The 21,744-nt window shown below is 54.9% G+C and overlaps 4 protein-coding genes across 7 annotated transcripts in view; 2 read left to right on the top strand and 2 right to left on the bottom strand.

The window, feature by feature from the left end:
* The window catches only part of Mboat7 (membrane bound O-acyltransferase domain containing 7), a 12,222-nt gene extending 10,483 nt beyond the window's left edge, over positions 1-1,739 (bottom strand). Inside the window, exons 1-3 of the mRNA XM_013027815.1 lie at positions 1,539-1,739; positions 791-869; positions 542-671 (exon numbers count right to left, since the gene is read on the bottom strand). Of these exons, the coding sequence (XP_012883269.1) occupies positions 542-655 (114 nt within the window). The 5' untranslated portion in view covers positions 656-671; positions 791-869; positions 1,539-1,739. The remainder of the gene's footprint in view (positions 1-541; positions 672-790; positions 870-1,538) is intronic.
* Positions 1,740-2,203: 464 nt separating this feature from the next.
* Positions 2,204-5,670, top strand: Tsen34 (TSEN34 tRNA splicing endonuclease subunit). 2 transcript variants are annotated; one of them, XM_013027795.1, is made up of 5 exons: positions 2,204-2,441; positions 3,206-3,451; positions 3,572-3,800; positions 3,935-4,192; positions 5,170-5,670. In XM_013027795.1, the coding sequence occupies exons 2-5, from the start codon at positions 3,209-3,211 to the stop codon at positions 5,355-5,357; spliced, it is 918 nt and encodes a 305-aa protein (XP_012883249.1). In that variant the 5' UTR covers positions 2,204-2,441; positions 3,206-3,208; the 3' UTR covers positions 5,358-5,670. The 2 variants fall into 2 exon arrangements, with proteins under 2 accessions (XP_012883249.1, XP_012883248.1); XM_013027794.1 differs by having other exon boundaries at positions 2,204-2,417; positions 3,205-3,451.
* Positions 5,671-8,046: 2,376 nt separating this feature from the next.
* On the top strand, positions 8,047-10,189 carry Rps9 (ribosomal protein S9). 2 transcript variants are annotated; one of them, XM_013027809.1, is made up of 5 exons: positions 8,047-8,155; positions 8,452-8,573; positions 8,704-8,826; positions 9,069-9,255; positions 9,951-10,189. In XM_013027809.1, the coding sequence occupies exons 2-5, from the start codon at positions 8,477-8,479 to the stop codon at positions 10,126-10,128; spliced, it is 585 nt and encodes a 194-aa protein (XP_012883263.1). In that variant the 5' UTR covers positions 8,047-8,155; positions 8,452-8,476; the 3' UTR covers positions 10,129-10,189. The 2 variants fall into 2 exon arrangements, with proteins under 2 accessions (XP_012883263.1, XP_012883264.1); XM_013027810.1 differs by lacking the exon at positions 8,047-8,155 and adding an exon at positions 8,163-8,186.
* Positions 10,190-12,653: 2,464 nt separating this feature from the next.
* Positions 12,654-16,174, bottom strand: LOC105994325 (leukocyte immunoglobulin-like receptor subfamily B member 5). 2 transcript variants are annotated; one of them, XM_013027792.1, is made up of 8 exons: positions 15,635-16,173; positions 15,473-15,508; positions 15,020-15,301; positions 13,817-13,933; positions 13,531-13,588; positions 13,408-13,451; positions 13,226-13,278; positions 12,654-13,043 (listed from the first exon to the last, which is right to left on the bottom strand). In XM_013027792.1, the coding sequence occupies exons 1-8, from the start codon at positions 16,038-16,040 to the stop codon at positions 12,900-12,902; spliced, it is 1,140 nt and encodes a 379-aa protein (XP_012883246.1). In that variant the 5' UTR covers positions 16,041-16,173; the 3' UTR covers positions 12,654-12,899. The 2 variants fall into 2 exon arrangements, with proteins under 2 accessions (XP_012883246.1, XP_012883247.1); XM_013027793.1 differs by lacking the exon at positions 13,817-13,933 and having other exon boundaries at positions 13,531-13,585; positions 15,635-16,174.
* Between the last annotated feature and the right edge of the window lie 5,570 nt (positions 16,175-21,744).

The following is a 21,744-nucleotide window of genomic DNA, read 5'->3' on the forward strand; positions in this document are numbered from 1 at the left end:
GCTCTTCAGCTCAAGGCTAGTGCTCTACCACTTGAGCCACAGCACCACTTCCAGCTTTTTTCTTTTTGCTTATGTGGTGCTGAGGAATCGAACCCAGTGCCTCGAGCATGCAAGGCAAACGTTCTACCACTGAGCCACCTTCCCAGCCCCTAAAGCACCAGTCTTGAGGGGAGAAAGCAGGAGAGAGTTGTTCAGGCCCTGAGTTCAAGCCTCAGTGCCAGCACATAGAAAAAAGTAAGTAAAAAGAGAAGTTTCGGGTGAAGACTTTTTAGTCCTCCATTTTTTCTTTCAGCACCAACATCAGGATAGGGGGTGGAGGTGGGAGAGATGCATAACTGAATGGTGACAGGCCCAACTATGACTATGTATAGAAGACCGAGGTGCAGGAGACAGGAGAAGACAAGACAGACAAGACACAGGACAGAGGAATAAGAGATAAAACAGGAGACATCAAGAGAATAAAGCAGAAGCAGCAAAGACCCACAGAGGAAACAGGCTGCTTCCTCCTCTTCCTCCTCCCCTCCTCCTCCCCACATCTCACCAGGGCTGAGCCTGAATGAGGGCCCAGGTCCCCAGAACTGTGACCAGGGAGTGTAAAGTGTGGGGGCCACAGGTGAACAAGGTGAACCCCAGGCCCACTGCTGCTGCCCCCCATCTCTTCAGCCCAGGTCCTGCAGGAGAAAGGGGACAGTGTGTAAGTCTAGAATCTTCTTTTGGTGGGGGGGGGGAGAACCCCACCTGCCTCTGTCCCCGCCCACCTTTTATTTTCCACTGAGGGAACCTGACTCACCAGCCTTCTTAAAGAGGAAGCCGATGGGGATGGAGATAAGGAGAACCACTAGGTAGGTCCATTCTTCGGGTGACATGGTCTGGAGAAGCGAGGCGGGGCGGGTGGGGGAAGAGCAGGGGGCTCACAGTAAGAACCCAGGTGTGGCCTGCGGTCCTGGTCCTCCCGCGGAGGACGAAGGGGCCGATTCGGCCCTACCTTTCTAGAGACAGGCCCTGAGTCCTCTCCTCCCAGGATCCAGAACTTCCACTTCTTCCCGAATGCAAAAAATAAAACTATCCCCCTGACCCCTTCTAAACCTCCTTCCGGTTAGGACCCCAAAACAGTCTAACGGAGTCGGAATACGGCCCTGCCTCTTCCTCTGAGGACCCCAGGACCCCTCCATGTCCCTCCGGGGTCCCCCACAACCTCTCCCTCTTCGGGAACCCGGAGCCACTCCCACCCCGTCGACCGAGCAGCCGGAGGAGGCTAGGCCTCCAGCCCCGCTCTCTTCGGAGCTCCGGGGCCTCGCCCACCTCGACCCGACAGCCGATCGCCTCACCCCCAAGCCTCAGGTTCCGCGCACGCGGCAGCCCGGCGCGGAGTCCGACCCGACCGGGCGGAGCCCTAGGCGTCTATCCCCGCATTCGGCCCACATGCGGGCCCGCACTGCCCGCACCCGGCCCTCTGCGGATCGGCCCTGCCCGCACCCGGCCCGCACTCCCCGCACCCGAGCCCACCTGCCCATCCGCGCCTCCTGCACCCGGCCCACCTGAGCCGTCCACCGGGCGGGAGGAGGCCCGGCAGCCCGAACCCGAGCCCAGCGCGGTCCGCGCCACGCCTCCTCGCTCAGCACGTCTCGGCACCGTCAGATCCCGCGGGGCTTGTCACAGCCTCCGTCAGGGCTCGGGAGGGGCACAGCAGGAACGCGCCCGAGACCCGACCTCCGGGCTGCGTTCGAACTGCGGAGCTCGGGCGCGGAGCCGGGAGTACGTGAGGGGGCGTGGCCTCGGGGCGTGGCAAGGGCGTGGCTCCGGGCCTCGAGGGACGCGGGATTGGATCCTTGGAAGGGCGTGGCCAGAGCTGAGCCCGGGAGGGGGAGGGGCCTGCGCAGGGCTCCTTCCGGCACAGTCCGCAGCTCGCCTACACGGCTCGGGGGCGGGGCCACTGGCCTCGGCTTTCTCCGGGGCTAGATGCGAATTTCAATCGTGGCTTGGGAGTGGGCAGGGCCACAAGCTCCGGTTTATTTGGAAACCATCAAGTATGCGAGACCTTGGCTTGGTAATAGGCGGAGCACGGAGTCTTTTTTGGAGGAAAGAAGGACCCTCACGAGAGGGACAGAGCCCTGGAGGACCCGGGGGGCGGGACCATGAGTAATCTTCCCACCCCCGCGGGGGCGGGGTCAGCGCGGGCGGGGCCATAGCCCTGACGTGGGGCGGGCCCAGACTTTGCTTGGCTGCGTGGCGGAGTGACGAAAGTGACTCCTGGGGTCGGTATGATGGCGGGGTAGGAAGCCGCGCCGGTTGCGCTCAGTAGGGGCAGTTTCCGCCTTGACTGTGGGTTGTTTACAAAGTGAAGGCCTGGCTCCACCGGAGGACAGGGGGACTTTCTGAAGAGGAGCGAGGACGCACACTGAGCGCTCCCGAGTGTGGTGAGCCTGCCCAGCAGACACCGGGTGACCGGGGAGCTGTGGGGTTCACTCGTAGGGCGGGAACTTCCCTAAGTCGGGGGGCGCTGGTGGCTGGAGGGGGCGGGGCCACAGGCGGCGGGGGTTGCTGGGGGCCTCTGAGGCCCGAACGCTCCAAACCTTGCATTTGGGAAGAGGGCCGCAGCTTGGGAAAAGGGAGGAGTCCCGAACTTGCAATCGCTTGCGTTCGGGGAGGTGTGAGAGGGGGCGGGGAGCCTCGGCTTCTGCCCTGCGGAGGGAGCGTGGCCTGGTTTTGGCCACGCCGCCCGCGCGGAGGGGGCGGGGCTTGAGTTCGACCGAGCCACTGCCGCTGGAGGCGGGGCATGGTTTCAGCCACGCCTCCTGCACGGGGAGGGGGAGCAGCCTGGTATCAGCCTCTCCTCCTGCGCGGGAAGGGGGCGGGCCTAGCGCAGAGAAGGCGGGAAAGCCGAACCTCTGTGCCTTGGAGGGGCGGAGACGGAGATAGAGGGTCCGGTAAAGCTTGAGCTTTCGGCCGTGCTCTCCCAACACCTTCCGGGACGAAGGAGCGCGCTTTGCAAAGGGGCGTCTCCAAGTCATTCCGGGGGCGTGGCGGTGGTGGCCAATGGCGGGCTGAGCACCTTCGTCCTGCAGGGGCGGGGCCTGGCGTCGGGTGCGACGTGAGTGTGGCCCCGCCCCTACCTCCGGGTGTGCGGCTCTGCACGGCCCGGGGGTCGGGGGCGTGGGGGAGCCCTGGGCAGTCCCGCCGTGACTTCTGCGTTTCCCCCTACAGGAGGATGTTGGTGGTGGAGGTGGCGAACGGCCGCTCGCTGGTGTGGGGGGCCGAGGCGGTGCAGGCGCTGCGGGAGCGCCTGGGTGTCGGGGGCCGCACGGTGGGCGCCCTACCCCGCGGGCCCCGCCAGAACTCCCGCCTGGGCCTCCCGCTGCTGCTCATGCCCGAGGAGGCGCGGCTCCTGGCCGAGATCGGCGCCGTGACCCTAGTCAGCGCCCCGCGCCCCGATCCCCGCCAGCACGAACTGGTAAGAGCTAGGGGGCCCTAGGTGGCGGGCTCCGGGAGACCCCTTTCTGGAAAGCGCGGTCGGGAGGCCGGGGGGGGGCGCAGAGTGCGTCTTGGGGCTCCAGCTACGTTTATTTCGTAGGCTCTAGCATCATTCAAGCTCCAGCAAGACCAGAGCTTCCGGGAGCAAAGCGCGTTGGCCGCCAAGGCCCGGGAGACCCGGCGGCAGGAGCTCCAGGAGAAGATAGCAGAAGGCCAGGCTGCCAAGAAGCAGAGGTTGGAGCCGGATTCGGGGGCGGCTGGCGGGAGCCAGGCTGCGGAAGAGCATGACTCCAGAGATGGGCAGGCTTCTGGGGAGCAGGCGGGAACAGGTGAGAGCCGGATCTGGATGGAGGCCTGGGATGGATGGGGGCTCCAGGGAATTCTGGCCAGCCTTTCCTGGGGGCAGGAGGACCTTGTCCTTGAACTCAACGGACTCTCCTCCCCCCCCCCCACGCACCCCCAGTCCTCTCCTCTTCCCAACCAGGACCTTCAAATGAGGTGGCTCCGCTGCCCAGATCGGCCCAGCTTGTGCAGCTGGCCACCGCCAGGCCTCGACCTGTCAAGGCTAGGCCTCTAGACTGGCGGGTCCAGTCCAAAGACTGGCCCCACGCGGGCCGCCCCGCCCACGAGCTTCGTTACAGCATCTACAAAGACCTGTGGGAGCATGGCTTTTTCCTCAGTGGTGCTGGCAAGTTTGGCGGTGACTTCCTGGTGTATCCTGGTGAGCGCAGGCCCCAGCTCTGCTGGCTGTCTTTCCACTCCTACGTGTGTTCTGTGTCTTCCTATTTATGTCGTGGTTTTTTCCTTAAGTGTCTGAAACCTTTAAGACAAGCCACATTCCTCTGGTGCTCATCTGCAGTGGGGCTTAAGTAACTTGGTAAACACAGACTGAGGGTCCACACACACCTGTGCAGAAACTCCCAGATAGAACTGCAAATTTGGGAAGGAGCGAAATGTAAGTTGTCAAGGCAACAGCATTAGTGACCAAAAGTCATGGAAGTCTATGTGTGCTTATAAAAGAGATGACAGAAAATGTCTATGGGAAAAGTTTTATTTTTATTTAGATATGAAGATGCCTATATGTCATTTAAATTACCACCAAAGCTATTGATTTACGTTATTTTAGGTCCAGCCTTTTATTAGCAATATAATCTTTGGTCTTACAGATATACTGTAAGATCTTAGTGAGTCTGTGGTTTAATCATTTCCATCTTTTTGGTAATTATGTGATTAAGTGACTTTGTAGCTATACGTTAGCGCTACTATACTTTTTTTTTTTTTTTGCGGTACTGGAGTTGGAACTCAGTCTCACACTTGCTAAACTCATGTTCTACTGCTGATCCATACCTTCGGCTTCTTTGTTTTCCTATTGGTTGAGACTGGCTCTTGCTTTTTCCTTGGGCCCATACCTGGATCCTCTTATTTTTACTTTTCTATCATATTTTAGGATGACAAGTATGCCACAACCCCCAACTTCTTCCATTGAGATGGAGGCTCTCAGTATTTATTTATTTTTGTCTATTATCTTCCCTGTCCATTCTCCCTGTAGCTTTCAGTACCAGCTCTTGCCACTAGGAAGAAATCTTGAGAAGTAGATTTTTTAGGTCACATGGTACTGAAATGACCCTGGGTCCCTGTACTGGTGTCTTCCAACCCTCTGCCTTTGGGAACCCCTACATGCCCATCTCCCTCTCGCAGGTGACCCGCTCCGCTTCCATGCCCACTACATAGCTCAGTGCTGGGCCGCTGAAGACCCCATCCCACTCCAAGATCTGGTCTCTGCTGGCCGCCTTGGGACCAGTGTCAGAAAGACACTGCTGCTGTGCTCTCCTCAGCCTGACGGTAAGGTGGTCTATACCTCCCTGCAGTGGGCCAGCCTGCAGTGAGCACCACCACCCAGGGCTCACACCTGATCCTCAGCAAGAGCCTTCCCAGATGGCCCAGACTCATCTCTGCACTCACCTCTGCGTGGAGGTCAGCCTCCCTGATTCCCTGTATGTTGACCCTAGGGTTCGGAACACTACAGCTTTTTTAGGCTCAGCCTACTTCTAGGCACTAACTAATTGGGCTGCTTTTGTAGTTTATCTGTTTCCAAACTGTGAGCTTCTTCACAGAGGGTCTAGGTTTGACCCCTCTCTGTTTTGTACAGGGCTTAGATCTCAATGAATTTTGTTGAATAAATGTCAAGTTTGTGATTTTTTTAGTCCTTGACACATCATGCAAGGGTGGGGTGCTTACTCAGGTGAGAAAAAGGAGGGCAAATAACTTGCCCAGAATCACTCAATTGTAAGTGGTGGAGCTGGGCTTTTACCTGGCCTTTCTTTTTTGGGGGGGTGGGGTGGGGCAATCTGAGGTTTGAACTCAGGGCTTTGTGCTTGTGAAGAAGGTGCTCTGACACTTCAGCAACACTCAAACAGTGGGCAAGACTGGGAGTTGAGCTCAGGGTTCCATGTTTGCAAGGCAGGGCTCTTATCACTCGAGACTGTTTGGCAATAAACTTATAAACACACTATCTACCCTCAGTTCTTTAGGGGGTTTTGTCTTCTTGTTTTTTGGTGCCAGTACCAGGCCTTCGTTGTTCATTCATGGTCTTGCTCACAGCTAGCACTCTACTGCTTGAGCAAAGTATCCAGTACTAGTTTTTTGCTGGTTAATTGGAGAGAAGAGCCTCTCAGATTTGTCTGCCTAGTCTGGCTTCAATCCTTGATCTCTGATCTCAGCCTCCTGTGTAGCTAGGATTACAGGTAAGAGCTGCTGGTACAGGTGGGACAAAAGGTGAAGATACATTTAAAAGTTTCATGGGTTAAGTGATGAGGTTGTCCCTTAGAGAGCCCAGGCTGGGGCATAGCCTAGTAGGGTGCACTTCCCAAGTATGTGTGTCACTGGGTTTAATATCAGCACTGTGGGAGTTAAAACAAAACTGGGCACTAGTGTCTCAGGCTTGTACTCCTAGCTACTCAAGAGGCTGAGATCTGAGGATGGTGGTTTGAAGTCATGCCAGGCAGAAAAATTCATGAGACTTTTATTCTCACTTGAGCTTTGGCTCAAGTGGTAGAACGCCAGCCTTGAGCAAAAAAGCTAAGGGACAGTGCCCATACCCTGTTCAATCTCTAACAGTCCGAAAAACAATAATAAAAAAGCCTCTGCTGTTCATTGCATATATGATATAGTAAGATCTTTTTTTTTTTTTTAGTCCAGTTGTGGGGCCTGAACTGTGGGCCTGGGCGCTGTCCCTCAGCTCTTCAGCTCAAGGCTAGCGCTCTACCACTTGAGCCACAGCGCCACTTCCGGCTTTTTTCTTTTTGCTTATGTGGTGCTGAGGAATCAAACCCAGGGCCTTAGGCATGCAAGGCAAGCGCTCTACCTCTGAGCCACCTTCCCAGCCCTCTAGTAAGATCTTTTGTGTTTGTTTTGCCAGTCCTGGGGCTTGAAATTAGAGCCTCGGTATTGTCCCTGAGCTCAATGCTAGCACTCTACCATTTTGAACCACAGTGCCACTTCCAGCTTTTCCTGTTTATGTGGTATTGAGCAATCGAACCCAGGGCTTCATGCATGCTAGTCAAGCACTATACCACGAAGCAACATTCCCAGCCCATAGTGAGATCCACTTTGAGGCAAAGCGACTTCACCCTCAAATAGCCAGCTTTCTGCATAATTCTTAGTATGATTAGCTCTCGCTAATGCTTCAGGTTTCAATGACTAAACGGGAGATTTCATTACTCATCAAATCACCTTTTGGGCTGGAACTTAATGGATCAAGACCCTCCAGTGGGAGCCGAGGGAAGCCCTTTGCAGAAGGAGGTTGCGCTGTAAGAATAGGCTCAGGCATCAAGACAAGTCCTACAGCAGTTGACACAATTTGGTGAGACCCACCAAGCCCAGCGACTGAGGTGTAACCAAATACTCTGCTCACATCTTGGCGAATACAAAGTCAAAAACCAAACTCGGGCGATAAAGCAGTAGTGAAAGATGGCTAATTACCTACAGCAGGCAAACATCACGCTGGAAGCATTTCCAAAGCGATGCCTTGGTCCAAAGAACGAAGAGGGAATTATGCACATTCGCAGGCGGAGTGGAGGGACAGTTTAGGGGCGGGGCGGTCACTTTCCTGGAGAAGCTCGGTGGTAAGGTCCTGCCAGAAGTAAAGATGGCCGACACACTTCTGGACATGCCCAGTTCAAGGTCCCAGCCCATGTGTAAGAATTTAAAATGGAGGACTGGGCATGCTTCCATGTGGTAATTATTCTTACTAAAGGTTTGCCTAAGAGAATGCGCAAGCGTGGCTTGGAGACCGTGGCTAGTTCTCTCGTTTCTTCAAAGAATCTTACCTGGAACTGAGACAGTTCTGTGGTGCGTGGACGCCGGGAGCCTGAGTGATGGGCCAGGTCGCGTCCCGCCTCCTTTGGAAGCCGAGAGTCGAGCTAAAACGTGGCCGGCCTGACTTGGGGGGGGGGGGGGGGGGGTTCCTCATTCCAATCTCTCCACGTGAACAGACCGAGTCCTCCCAGCCCGGCGCCGCTCTAGCCCAGCCTCTCCTCTCTACTGCTCTCCTGGCGGCCAACAACGCTTGCTGTGATTGGTGCAGACGGCAGTCTTGCGCGGTGACGCCACGAGCCGGCGGCGTTGGTATAAGAGCGCGGCGCGGCGTGCGTACTCCTCTTTCTGTATCACAGCCGGCGTGCAGGTTAGTTTTTCTGTTCGGCGGTATTTTCTGGGTATGGGAGAGCGGGAAACGGGGTGCATGATCGCGTAGGGATTCTGGGCGTTCACGGTTAATCTGAAGAAAACACAAAGGAGGCCGAGAGCTGATGAGAAGGGCGATTGTGAGCTTAGGAAAGTTTCCGGGTCGTTCTCGTGAGATTTCCTCGCGAGATTTCGTCATGAATTCCCACGCGCGGTGCTGGCGCCAAGTGTGAGCCTTCTGCGCAGGCGCTCTGCGGGTTCTCAAGCCCTCTTTCTCTGTCTCCCCCTTTCACACAGGCGCTGACGGCTTAGGGGAGCCAACATGCCGGTGGCCAGGAGCTGGGTTTGTCGCAAGACCTATGTCACCCCGCGGAGACCCTTCGAGAAATCCCGTCTCGACCAGGAGTTGAAGTTAATCGGTGAGTCGCGGAGATAGTTGAGGTGTCTGCGTGAGGCTGCCCACGTGCTTGCAAGGCAGTTTGGGAGGGTTTCATGTCGGGTGTCTATCCTGCTCTGAGCCTGCGCTGCCCCCCTTTTGTCCACCCGCAGGCGAGTATGGGCTCCGGAATAAGCGTGAAGTCTGGAGGGTCAAGTTCACCCTGGCTAAGATCCGCAAGGCTGCCCGGGAGCTGCTGACTCTGGACGAAAAGGACCCACGGCGTCTGTTCGAAGGTGGGCATAGAAGGGGGGGGAGCATCAGAGGAATCGGGAACAGGGGTGCTGAGGTTCCAGGCAAAGCCGACCCTTGTAGATACCTGGGTTTTCTTGGACCAAAGGTTAAATCCTATGCTCTGCCACTGTGAGCTGAATGTCCCAAAGGCTTGGGTTCTGAACTTCTGTGGACTGCATCTGGGCAGCCTCCTGGGCTACTAACAGTAGCTAGTCCACCCTGAGTGGGCTCTGCTGTTTCCCAGGTAATGCCTTACTGCGTCGGCTTGTTCGCATCGGGGTGCTAGATGAGGGCAAAATGAAGCTGGATTACATCCTGGGCTTGAAGATAGAGGATTTCTTGGAGAGGCGCCTGCAGACTCAGGTCTTCAAACTGGGCCTGGCCAAATCCATCCACCACGCCCGTGTGCTCATCCGCCAGCGCCATATCAGGTACTGCCCCTGGAGTCCTCCCCAGCCCAGCCCCTCGGCGGTCGCCGTTGTTAAGCCTGCTGTCCCTGTCTCTTGTGCAGCCCTTGGAGCTGATAGGTGTGAGCTTACCTTGAGGGTACAGATTGAACCTGTTCACAAGGGTGGAGGGTGATCTGGGGTCAGCCTCATTCCCCTAGCCCAGCGCAAGGATCACTGCGGCCTGAGCCGTACACCTTGCGAAGGCCTCTGCCAGGCTGTGAGCCGCTGCACAGGTAAAGCCCCACAATGCCCCCTTGGCAGGTGAGAAGGGGGTCTGGCCTAGTTGGACAGGCTGAGCTGTGTATGGTGGCTTGAAGCAGGTCCTGTCCAACTCTGTCACTGCATTCTGTTTCTGTCATCACCAGTATGACAAGTTCACAGTTGATGTCTGTAGGAGTTGGGCAGTCAGACAAGTACTATCTGACCTTTAACTAGCCACATCAACCCAGAGCATCACTTAGGATTTCTTGTGTGAGGTGGAGAGAACCTCCAGATGCTCTGTGTGGGTTACCCTGGTGCTCAGGAGCCTGGCATGACACTGTCAGAATCAGGAGTGCCCATCAGCCTGCAACCCGTGAGTGCAGCTACAAGTGAGCCCAGCAGATGGGCTGACAAAGGAAGTTGGGGCAGGGCCTTAGTGGTCTGGTCTACCTGTTCACCTGTCCTCCCCCCTCCAGGGTTCGCAAGCAGGTGGTAAACATCCCATCCTTCATCGTGCGCCTGGACTCCCAGAAACACATTGACTTCTCCCTCCGTTCTCCCTATGGGGGAGGCCGCCCAGGCCGTGTGAAGAGGAAGAATGCCAAGAAGGGCCAGGGCGGGGCTGGAGCCGGGGATGACGAGGAGGAAGATTGAGCCCATACTGGCCTGGGCTGGATGATGGTTTAGTTTTCCAGTCAATAAAACACGATCAACACGGAACTTGGTGCTTATTGAGGTGCTGCACTTTTCCACTGTCCTCTCCCCTTTTCTACACACAGCTTGTTGATGAGAATGTTGGCTGAGTGCAGGCCAGCCACCTCTGTACTCAGCTGCTGTGAATCCCCAGATGGCCGTCCTTCCATTCACAGCCTCAGCAGTAAAGGAGATACTTAAGAGCTGTGCAGGCCAAGCATTGTATAGAACGGAAGGGTTTACTTTGGGGCAGAAGCTGGTGATTTAGTCACTTGGGAGAGCAGCTGGCTGGCTACAGGGTATCAGTGTTGTTGATCTGGTAAGCAGAGCCATGACCTTTGGGGAAGGAGGAAGTGGTCTGATTCTGAGCAAATGAGAAAGGAAATTGAGCAAGAAGTCAGTTAAGTGGGCAATACCAGTGCAGGCATGGATCCCAGGTCTCCTGAAGTCTGTGAGGTCCAGGGTTCAGGACAGCTTCATGGGGTTCCCCTCCAGCTTGCACACAGGTGATGGCATTCTATGGGATCTGTGGCCAACTGCAGTGGAAGCACCTCACTTTACATCCTGCTCTTCTGACCTGGCAGCACCCCTTTAAGTCACCCTGGTGAGCAGGGCAAGGGTCATGCTAGGGGAAGAAGGTGAAACTTGCTGTTTCAGTGTCAGGATAGACATGTGACTTGAGTGTAGGCCCAGCTGCTATGGGATAGTGGGTGGGGAAATAGAGGAGTAGGGTGTTGGCCCCACCAGTCCTTTCCAAGGACCATTGCTTCACAGTGTGAAAGGAGAATAACTAGGTCTGTGTGGCCCTGGTAGAAAACCAGCCTTGGGTAAGCTCGGCCCTGTTAGGAGAGGGAGTGTTTGCCATGCTTCATAGCAACGGGACACCTTGCTCAATTCCTGTAATCCTAATTATTCCAGGGAGACAGATTGTAGGGTTGTGATTCCAAGCCAGTCAGGAAACATCCAGCCAGAGCTGTAGCTCAAGTAAGCCTTGGGCGCAAAAGCTCAGAGAATGCCCAGGCCACAGTTCAAGCCCCAGGACCATAGGGGAAAAGTGCACTTTGGGACTTAAGCCAAATAGCCTTAAGGCACTAAACAAGCCTCCCCTCCTCAGCTACCCCCTGACCCTAGACAGCCGGAAAAGTTTTGGCAAGTATTCCCAAATGAACGACAGCATAGGTGAAATTGCCACACTCTGCAAGTGCTCAATCAGTGACCTTGGCCGGAATGGGGGTGATTTTTTTTTTGGGGGGGGTCCAGTTGTGGGGCCTGAACCCTGGGCCTGGGCACTGTCCCTCAGCTCAAAGCTAGTGCTCTGCCACTTGGGCCACAGTGCTATTTCTGGCTTTTTTTTTTTTTCGCTTATGTGGTGCTGAGGAATCGAACCTAGGGCCTCAGGCATGCAAGGCAAGTGCTCTACCACTGAGCCACCTTCCCAGCCCAATGGGGGTAATTCCTAAAATGTGCAGATGAGAGCTCCTGGGTGTTTGGAGGGTGGCATCCAGCCTTGCTCAGAAAGTAGGTGCTAGGGCTGGGAATGCGGCTTTGTGGTAGAGTGCTTGCCTAGCACAAGTGAAGCCCTGGGTTCCATTTCTCAGTACCACATACACAGAAAAAGCCAGAAATGGTGCTGTAGCTCAAATGGTAGACTACTAGCCTTGATCCAAAGAAGCTCAAAGACAGTGCCCAGACCCTGAGTTCAAGCCCCAGGACTGGCACCAAAAAAAAAAGTAGGTGTCAGAGAAAGAAAACACTGTTGGGGCTGGGAATGTGGCTCAGTGGTAGAGCACTTACCTTGCATGCTTGAAGCCCTGGGTTCGATTCCTCAGCACCACATAAGCAGAAAAAAAAGCCGGAAGTGGAGCTGTGGCTCAAGTAATAGAGCACTAGCCTTGAGCTGAAGAGCTGAGGGACAGCACCCAGGCCCAGAGTTCAGGCCCCACCACCAGACTCCCCCCACCCCCAAAAAAGAAAGAGAACACTGTTGCTGACTGATCGCAGAACATTCCATCGTGACAGAAAGCAGTTGGTGACAGAAAAACTAGGGAACTGGAAAGTGGAACTCAGGAAATGAGCCAGAATGTAGCAACAGTCCTACTAAAAATACTAAGGATAGAACATAAAGGCAGAGTAACCACGCCCCAAATACATCTCCCTCCTGAGTCAAGAGGAGGCAGGATGCCAGAGCTTGGTGGGATGTCAAGGTTTGCTGGGGAAGGAAAGACAAAACAGCAGCACAGGTCCTGCAATGGATTCAGAACTTATAATCAAATGGAGGAGTAGCCCTAAATGTGTATGTGCTCATGGAACCAGGTACATGGAAGGGATAACACATTTTGTATTGAACACAGGTATTTATTTTCTTTTGTCAGTTGTGGGGCCTGAACTCGGCCTGGGCACTGTCCCTCAGCTCTTCAGCTCAAGGAGAGGGTTCTGCCACTTGAGCCACAGTGCCACTTTGGCTTTTCTGCTTATGTGGTGCTGAGGAATCAAACTCAGGGCCTCAGGCATACGAGGAAAGAAAGCACCCTACCACTGAGCCAGACATCTTCCCAGCCCTTGAGCACAGTTAACCGTTCCCTTCCATTCATATCTCATTGCTCTCCTTGCTTGTTGAGAAATGGCTTGCTTTAGCTTCAAAACAGTGCGGTATTCAATATCTGAGCAGAAAAAGGGCCAGGTTCACAATCTCCTGGGGGTCTCATGTAGGTTATCTGCAGGCCAGCCCAGGGTCACTGCTTAGTGCCCTTGGGGCTCCTTGCTGCCAGCGAGGCATACAGGCTCGGCTCTGCTGGGGGGGCCGCCATCTGCTGTGTGAGCGCCACATGGCACAGCTGGGCATAGGTCACATCCTGGGGGTCCTCACGGGAAGCAGCCTGGAGTGGAGAAAGAAGGGGTATTCTTGGTGCTGGGGGACCTGAGAGGGCTGGATGGACTTGGCTGGCAAGTGGGCATGGTCAGCTGTGGCCACCACTGGTGCCCAGTGGGGAGGGGGGGTACAGGGAAGGGAGCCCGGGGCTAAATGGAAACAAGAAGCTTCCGTGGAGTGGGGTCTCACCCTGCTGTCCAGCTCCACCCCATCCTTGGGCTCTGTGTCCTTCGCAGCAGCATCTGGGAGACAGGACGAAGTCATGACCCAGCCAATGTCCCTCAGGTCCCACCTGTCCTATCCTAGATGGAATTGGTGGGGTTCACCCTCTCCTCCCCCCTGGGAAATGCAGAGCCCCCTGCCAGACTTACCCTCATACAGGATTTCTTCCTGGACAGCAGCAGCTGGGCTGGAGCTGGGGAGACGAGGTGGGGGGTCAGGAGGCAGTGAGGGTGGGTGAGCGGGGGGGGGGGGGACCGGGGAACAAGACTTACCTCCCAGGCAGGCCTCTGTCCCCAGGCACTGACTCCACAGTCCCTGCCCCAGTCTCTGCTAGAGGCAAGAGAGAAAGGGTCTCAGCTCAGGGGGTAGGGCCCCCTCCTCCAGGGAGGGGGGGGGAGAAAGGTGGCTGCACACTTGTCTGAAGGCCTGTAGGGTCATAGAACACCTGAGATATGCACAGGCGACCAGCCCAGTATTTTTTGCTTAGGTTTCAGGTTTGAGAGCCTGCAGCCATACAGTCCATGAGTTCTTTGCACCCAGACCCCCCTCACTACTCACCTGATTTCCTGCCTTTGTCCTGACTCCGGTGCCAGAGGAGGAAAAGGAGGAGGAAGAAGAGCAGAAGGAGGAAGGCCACTGAGACCCCGATGAGAATCTGCAGGTAGCTTTCCAGCCCTTGGGGACAAGTGACATTGAGCTGTGTGCCAGGTGCCCTCCGTGTATCCTCAGTCTTACAGTGGGATGCCAGCCCCATGTAGCCAGTTTACAGGTGGGGAACTAGGGCTCAGAGACAGTCACCTGCCCCAAGTCACCCAGCAGGAAGCAGCAGAGGTGGGATTGAAACCTAGGGAGTCTGACTTCCAGCCTTGTCTCCACCAGAGCTGAGCCCCTAAGTTGCAGGACAGTGCCATAAGCACCCCTGTCCTAAATAGTTTCACTGTCACCATTCAGAGGGGATGGCCCACTATGGACTCTATCCTCTGGCATCCTCTTCTCCCAGGGGATCACCACCAAGGGCAGCATGGAAAGGAACTTGAGGTCTGGCCTGTGGGTAAACTGAGGCCTGGAGGCCCCAGTGTGTTGTGCAGAGGAGGCCGCATGCATCCCATAGCTCAGCCCCAGCCTCCTGGGCCCAACCTCCCCACAGAGCCTCCCCTTACCTCTCTTGGGGCCCACCTCCTTTGGGGTGAGGGTCTGCTCTGTTACAGGGCCTGAAGTGGGGGATGGGAGGTGAGTGTCTGGCTCCCCGCTTTCCACCTGGGCTCTCCTTGCACTTGCCCTCTGCCTTGACCCCACCCTCCTGCACCCCCTTTCTGCTCCTAGGATTCTGGGGTCTCCACTTGCATCTTTGTCTGGGTGGGGCCCAGACAGGAGCTGAACCTGGATGGGTGGAGATGTGGGGCAGAGGCTTCCACACTCACCTGCTGTTGGCTTGTTCCACGGGGGTGGGGGGTGGAAGCACCCGGGGAAATCTGTGTGCAGGCACAGAGGAGGGTGAGGCATAGGGCATTCCTGAGACCCCCACCTCTACTCTTGTGCCTCTGCCTTGTGGCTGCCATACCTTTCCTGACCACCATTCCCTTATGGATGTCAGTCATGGGGGCCCCCTTTCTCCTCTGAGAGGGTTGCACCCCCTTCCAGTTGACATTCCCCCCATCCCAGGGAGACTGCATCAGACTCCCCACGACCTTCAGACAGAGTTGTGAGAGAAGTCACCCCTGAGCGCAGAGCCCAGGTCCAGACCCCCGAGTGTCCCCTCACCTGTCACCACCAGCTCCAGGGGCTCACTATGGTCTGACCAGCCAACAGGGCTAAGGTAGACACAGAAGTAGCGCCCAGCATCACCCTTTTTCATCGACTGGATGAAGAAGGAAGTCCTGTTCCCCCATGTTTCCAGGGTATTTGTGGACCATTGAACACTGTGTTCTTTCTGCAGACGGAACTCCTTGGCCTTCCTGGCCCCTTCACACCACAAGGTCACAGCGCTTCCCTGGGCGACCACAGAGCAGGGCTCAGCCCGGAGGACCGGTCTAGGGAAGCTTCCTAAAAGGACATCAGAGACTGCACCCAGAACTTCCCTCTATTTACCCAGTGACCCCAGCCTCAACGCCACCTGCTGACCCCGTACCCTCTGCCCAGGGTGCCCTGTCCCCTGCTGACCCCCTCCCCTCCGCCCAGGGAAGCCCTTGTCCCCAGGGAGGAGGACACACTCACCCCCCTGACCTTGGGCTGTGGAGTCCACACTCAGGCCTGAAAGGAGTTGGTTCCCATGAGAGGTGCGCTCTTCCCAGAGCCTCCTGAGCCTGGGGCCCTGGCTGAGGAGAGAGAGGGGCTGGGGACCCACACTTCCCACCTTAGCTTCCCCTCTTATCTCACCGAGGTACAGCAGGGCTGCTAGTGTGAGGGCCATGCTGTGCGCACAGCGCCTGCGGTGCCTGCGGAGGAGCCTCGGCATCTGGCTGCAGAGGCACAGGATGTGGCTTTTGCCTTCTACTCCCAGACTTGCTACACCCACAGTGACACCAAAAGGGGAAATGCCCACCCATGAGCCTGGCTCTTGTTTCTGAGGACTGGGCTCTCTGTAGGTGGGGATCCCCCAGATTGAATCCCCATCTGACTTCATCTCACTGAGGGCTGGACTGTGGCAGCAGACACCCCTGGCTCCATCCTGTATTTCTCTCCCTCCAGGTAAAGTGGGGTTTGGAGGCTGGTCCTTCCCTCTGAGGGTCTTTGTGGGGTCTCTGTCCTCCTCCAGCCCCTCCACCCTCAGCCTTGAAGGCATTTTGGGAGGATGTAGAGCAGCAGGGTCACGGCAACCATGCCTGGAGCTCTGTTTGGGGAGCAGCACAGAGGAGGGATGTGGGAGTCAGGGAAATGCTGCCCCCACATGGATGCCCCTTATTCACCAGACCCCACCTCTCCCCAGACCAAACAATGGTCCCTTTCCTTGCCTTCTCCCTGCCCTGTTCCCTGCAGAACTCTCCTGGTGCTGGCAGACGATCTAATGTTCCTTCCCCCTCCACGGTCCTGGCCGATGGGAGGCAGGAGCCTCTCCTTCCTCTCCATCCAGCTTCTTGCTGGCAGCCTGGTGTCTTCCCCTCGTTCTGCAGAGGGGCAGAAGGGTCACCCCCATGTGTGACATGCAGAGGTCCAATCACGAGTTATTTCTGGATCAGGGTAAAATCTGAGCTTGGGACTCGAGAAGCTCATGGAGATGTGCCTTTGTCTGCTCCAAGCATTGGAAACGGCCCAGAGAGTATGTCTGAAGTTTGCCAAGCATCGATGTCATGAGCAGAGAGAGGAAAAATCAAAGTTCTCCAGAAAGGGAGAGAGCCATGGCCACACCAGGGACTGTGACTGTGGAGGCCCAGTGCCTGGGAGCATCCGGACGCTCTGGGAGGCCGGGCTCCTCCCTGTGAGTGAGGTGTGGTCTGGGGCTGGGGAGGTTGGCAGCTTTGTCCCTGCTCCTCCCCCATTTCCTCTGTGTTGTGCTTGGCACTGGGCTTTCTCAGCTCACCACCTGGACCTCGTGGCCAGCCCCGAGAGCCCACCACGCGCTAAGACATGCTCTCTCCTGCGTGGCCCCTGTGGGTGTGAGTATAAGGGGCAGTTGGACTGGCAGATGCCTGCTGAGAGAGGTGCATGCCCAGGGCAGGAGCCACTAAGGAACGTGAACTTTCTGATGCCACTCATTGCACGAGTGAATGCACAAAATACATACATGCAACTGCGTATTTTCCAGGCCAAAAATCCTCCCCCCCCCCCAGACAAATCCTGTGATATGTTGCAAAATGAAGTAATTAAGTGTGACAAGCCATGATCTCATTACATGAGGAATAAAAACTAGCCAGGCAGGCTGGGAAGGTGGCTCAGTGGTAGAGTGCTTACCTTGCATGCATGAGGTCCTGGGTTCGATTCCTCAGCACAACATAAACAGAAAAAGCCAGAAGTGATGCTGTAGCTCAAGTGGTAGAGCACTCATCTTGAGCTAAAGAGCTGAGGGACAGAGCCCAGGCCCAGAGTTCAAGCCCCATAATGGACCAAAAACAAAACAAACTAGCCTGGCCCAGTCGGGACAGGAAAGGACATGAGACTTTTCTACAATAAACCACTCAGAAAACTGGAAGTCCCACTGTGGCTCAAATGGTAGAGCCTGGGGCTGGGAAGGTGGCTCAGTGGTAGAGCGCTTGCCTTGCATGCCTGAGGCCCTGGGTTCAATTCCTCAGCACCACAAAAGAAAAAAGCCGGAAGTGGAGCTGTGGCTCAAGTGTTAGAGCACTAGCCTTGAGCTGAAGAGTTGAGGGACAGCACCCAGGCTCAGAGTTCAGGCCCCACGACTGGACCCCCCCCCAAAAAAAATATGGTAGATCCCTAGCCTTGAGCTGAAGAGCTGAGGGATGGACCAAGGCCCAGAGTTCAAGCCCCACGACCAACCACAAAAAAGAAAAAGGAAAAAATTCAGTGTGCGCAGGACTCATGAAATCACAAAGAGAGAATGGAATTATATACTGGTTACATTTTGGAGAAATGAAAATCCAAAAAAGACAATATGCACAGGAGATGGGAAGAAGAGAGGAAGCAGACTTCCCACTCGGTTTCAGAAAAAAAAGGCTGTGAGCAAGGAGGTTGGGTAATATTTGGGGGTAAAAAGAAAACATTCAGTAGGTTTACAAAAAGTGAAGAAAGGCTTGGGCTGGGAAGGTGGCTCAGTGGTAGAGCGCTTGCCTTGCATGCCTGAGGCCCTGGGTTCAATTCCTCAGCACCACATAAGCAAAAAGAAAACAGCCAGAAGTGGAGCTGTGGCAGCTGAAGAGCTGAGGGACAGTGCCCAGGCACAGAGTTCAGGCCCCATGACTGGACCCTCCCCCCCGCCCCCCAAAAAAAGGCTAGGCACTAGTGGCTCACACCTGTAATCCTAGCTACTCAGGAGGCTGATATGTGAGGATGGGATTTGAAGCCAGCCTGGGCAGGAAAGTCCATGAAACTCTTATCTCCAATTTTCAGCTAAGACAAAGCTGGAAGTGGAACTGTAGCTCAAGTGGTGGAGTGCTATCCTTGAGCAAAAGCAGCTCAGGGACAGCGCATAGGCCCTGAGTTCAAGCCACAAGACTGGGGAAAAAACAAAGTGTAGATTTAGGACATATGTTGCTGTAGTTTAGATCATGAATTCCCCAAAGGCCAAGTGATGAATGGTGCCAGTTAGGAGGTGGTGCTTACTGGAAGGAAGTTAGGTCCTTGGGAGCGGTGCTTAATTGGAGAAAGTTAGGTCCTGGTTAGGGCTTAATGGAAGAAAGTTGGGTCATTGCCGGGCGCTGGTGGCTCACGCCTGTAATCCTAGCTACTCAAGAGGCTGAGATCGGAGGATCGAGGTTCAAAGCCAGCCCGGGCAGGAGAGACCGTGAGACTCCTATCTCCAATAAACCACCAGAAAACCGGAAGTGGCGCTGTAGCTCAAGTGGTAGAGCGCTCGCCTTGAGCTGAAGAGCTGAGGGACAGTGCCCAGGCCCAGAGTTCAAGCCCCATGACTGACAAAAAAAAAAAAAAGTTGGGTCATTATAGGCCAGAATTAATTGAAAGAAGATTGCTCCTTGGAGGCATGGCCTTGACAGGTACTGGGAGCCATGTCTTTTCTCTCTCTCTCTCTGTTTCTTTCTCTGTCTCCCCCACACTCCCTTCATCCCACCATTCACCCTACCTGCCCCTTCTCTCCCACAAATGTACCCCTCCATCTCCCTTTCTCCTTTCCTCCTATTCCTTTCTCTCTCTTCATCCTACACGTATCTCTCAGTATCTTGCTGAGAAATGGGGTGATGTTGTGACGTTCAGGGGCCTTTGTAGCTGGTGCAGGGATTAGGAGAGAGTGGCAAAGCCCCACCAGGGGCCACCAAGCATACGATGAGCAGAGCTCAGTGCCCACGGATGCTGGTTCTCCTGGAAACACATCCAAAGGGAAAAGACTTGATATACGGTTGTGTAAGTGTAAAATCACTTTTCAGAAAATTATCCTAAATGTAGGCTGTTACTTATGCAATGTTTATTTCTGTCAGTCTAATAAGCAAGGAGAAGACATAATCTACTCAGCTCCCCTTCCCAAAGTGACCACACACGCCCGGCCCCGGCAGACAAGCCCACAGGTGAGGAGCAGAGTCCTAGAGGTGCTGACAGCACAGACCCTGAAGCTGGCCTCATGCGCCCCAGCTGCAGGCACAGCGGAGCCGGGAGACATGGGCATCGCTGCACACAAACAAGGGGCTGAGGGTGGAGAAGCCGGAGGATGCCAGGTAGGACGAGCTGGCCAGCCAGGGGCTTGGGGTGCCCACCTGCATGGAGCACAGGGATAAGACAGAAGCCAGGGCATAGAAGGAGAGAAAGAGGCTGACCAGGAGCAGGACGCTGGGAGCGGCTTGCCTCTCACGGGAGGCCTGGGGGGCGAGTGCGCGGCTGAGCAGGTACTGCACTCGACGCCTGTGTCTGTGCAGCACGAGGAGCATGGAGCTGCTGGCCCAGCCCATGAGGCCCAGGCACATGGCGTCTGTGACGAAGAAAACCGTCGTTCCCATCAGGAAGGTTTCCCTCTTCTGGGTAGGGTAGAAACAGAACTTGTACATGGTCTCCATGCTCAGCTTTCTGCTGCCTCTTGGGCCAGTTACCTCCATCAGGACAGGCAGATTCAGCAGGAAGTGCAGGAGCCAGCAGAAGGCGCAGCAGAGCACCAACGCCCTGGGCCGACCTCAGCCTGCGCTGCACACACACACACACCCCAGGCCAGAGTGTCAGGGCCTGGAAGCTGCTGAGCAGGCAGGTGGTGCTGAGCGTGACCCCTCTGCACACCCTGTGCACACAGAAGACCCCCTTGCACCCAGCCTCACTCAGGAAAGTTCGCACCCCAAAAGCAGCCATGGTGTGAGGAACACCTTTGGAGAGAAGAGCCAGGGTGTTGGCTAAGACAAGCTGGGGGGGAATCAGGTCTGTGGGTCTCCACGTGCACGTGGTGAGAAATGCACAGGTGCACAGGCAAAAGAGGCAGGAATTCCCCAGGACTTCGCCACCTGTCTGAAGGAGGAAGGTGACCCCCCAACTGAGGCTCACAGACTGGATTTGGATTTTATTTTTAATCAGCAGACTGTGGAGACTAAAAGACAAAACTGAATTAGTATCATTGTGCCCACAAAATAATACATAAATATGCTATTTATTATTCTCAGTGGAACTGGGATTGAACCTTCAAGACCTGCATCTGGATACAAAAGAGCCTCAAGGAAAACTAGAAGTAATGTCAGAGTGCAAATAAATGAAATGGAAGCAAACAACAACCAAAAACCAAAGAATTCATGATGAGGATCTGAAGGACAAGGAAGTATGACAGATCCTTGATGTTACCACTAGGAAAATCAGTTTGTTGTTCCCTAAAGGAAAAACAAAACAAAACAAACCCACCTTACAACCTGCCGCATCGCATGGGCCGGCATCAGTGTGCAGGTACCAGATAAGATGGACGCTGTCTTTCCAGCGCTTCTTGCACAAATCCAGTCATGGACATTGTGCTGAGCAAGGTAGCTAAACACGGAGGGAACACACTCGATCCCACAGATCCTTCTCCACCTGGATCCATCAGCTCTCAGCCGCGAGTACGTGGAGAGGTCAGGAGCAGAGAGAGATGAAAGAAATGGCTCAGACACCAGCCAGGGTACTCAGGGGATGTGCCAAGGTGAGAAAGTGCCCAAGATCTAATGCACATCAGGAGGAGGGCAGGTGAGGGCATGGGACTCCATGGCTGGTGCCCAGCATTGTCCACAGCCAGAGTGGCTCTGGGATGGGTGAGTGGTGACGTTTCTGGTGAGTGTTTCACACGACATCCACAGGAAATACACTCCAAACAGAACAGCCTCCGGGAGGCCTCTGAGCCTGGCAATGGAGGAGCTCTGGTGTGTCAAGAGAACATTATCTCCTCCAGCATTTTATTATTTTCTCATTTTGAAGATCAGCTTTCTCACTATTACGGTGCTTATAAATGAACCATGATCACAATTTTTCTTTTTTTTTTTTTGTCGGTCGTGGGGCTTGAACTCTGGGCCTGGGCGCTGTCCCTCAGCTCTTCAGCTCAAGGCAAGCGCTCTACCACTTGAGCTACAGTGCCACTTCCATGATCACAATTCTTGAATCCAACATTTTGAAAAAAGAAAGGAGTAAAAACATTCAAGAAGGAAAACAATAATGATTAGTTTTATATTGTACCATTTCCAAAACCAACAGTCTTATTAACCTTTGGAAATAATCCAGTTATATAATTGTTAAATATTGCAATTTGCTGATTACTACATAGAACCAAGCGAGTTTCACTAATACTTAATACTATATTTATTTTACAAAGTACATATCTGTGGTAGATACACACAATGCACTCTCTGGAACTATCAAGCACAAGGTGCAATAATACAAATAACTATTATAGAAATTCCAAGGGAGATAGCAAGTTGAAGATTTTT

This window comes from Dipodomys ordii, unplaced genomic scaffold (genome assembly GCF_000151885.1).
Source record: "Dipodomys ordii isolate 6190 unplaced genomic scaffold, Dord_2.0 Scaffold105, whole genome shotgun sequence".
NCBI classification, from domain to species: Eukaryota; Metazoa; Chordata; class Mammalia; order Rodentia; family Heteromyidae; genus Dipodomys; species Dipodomys ordii.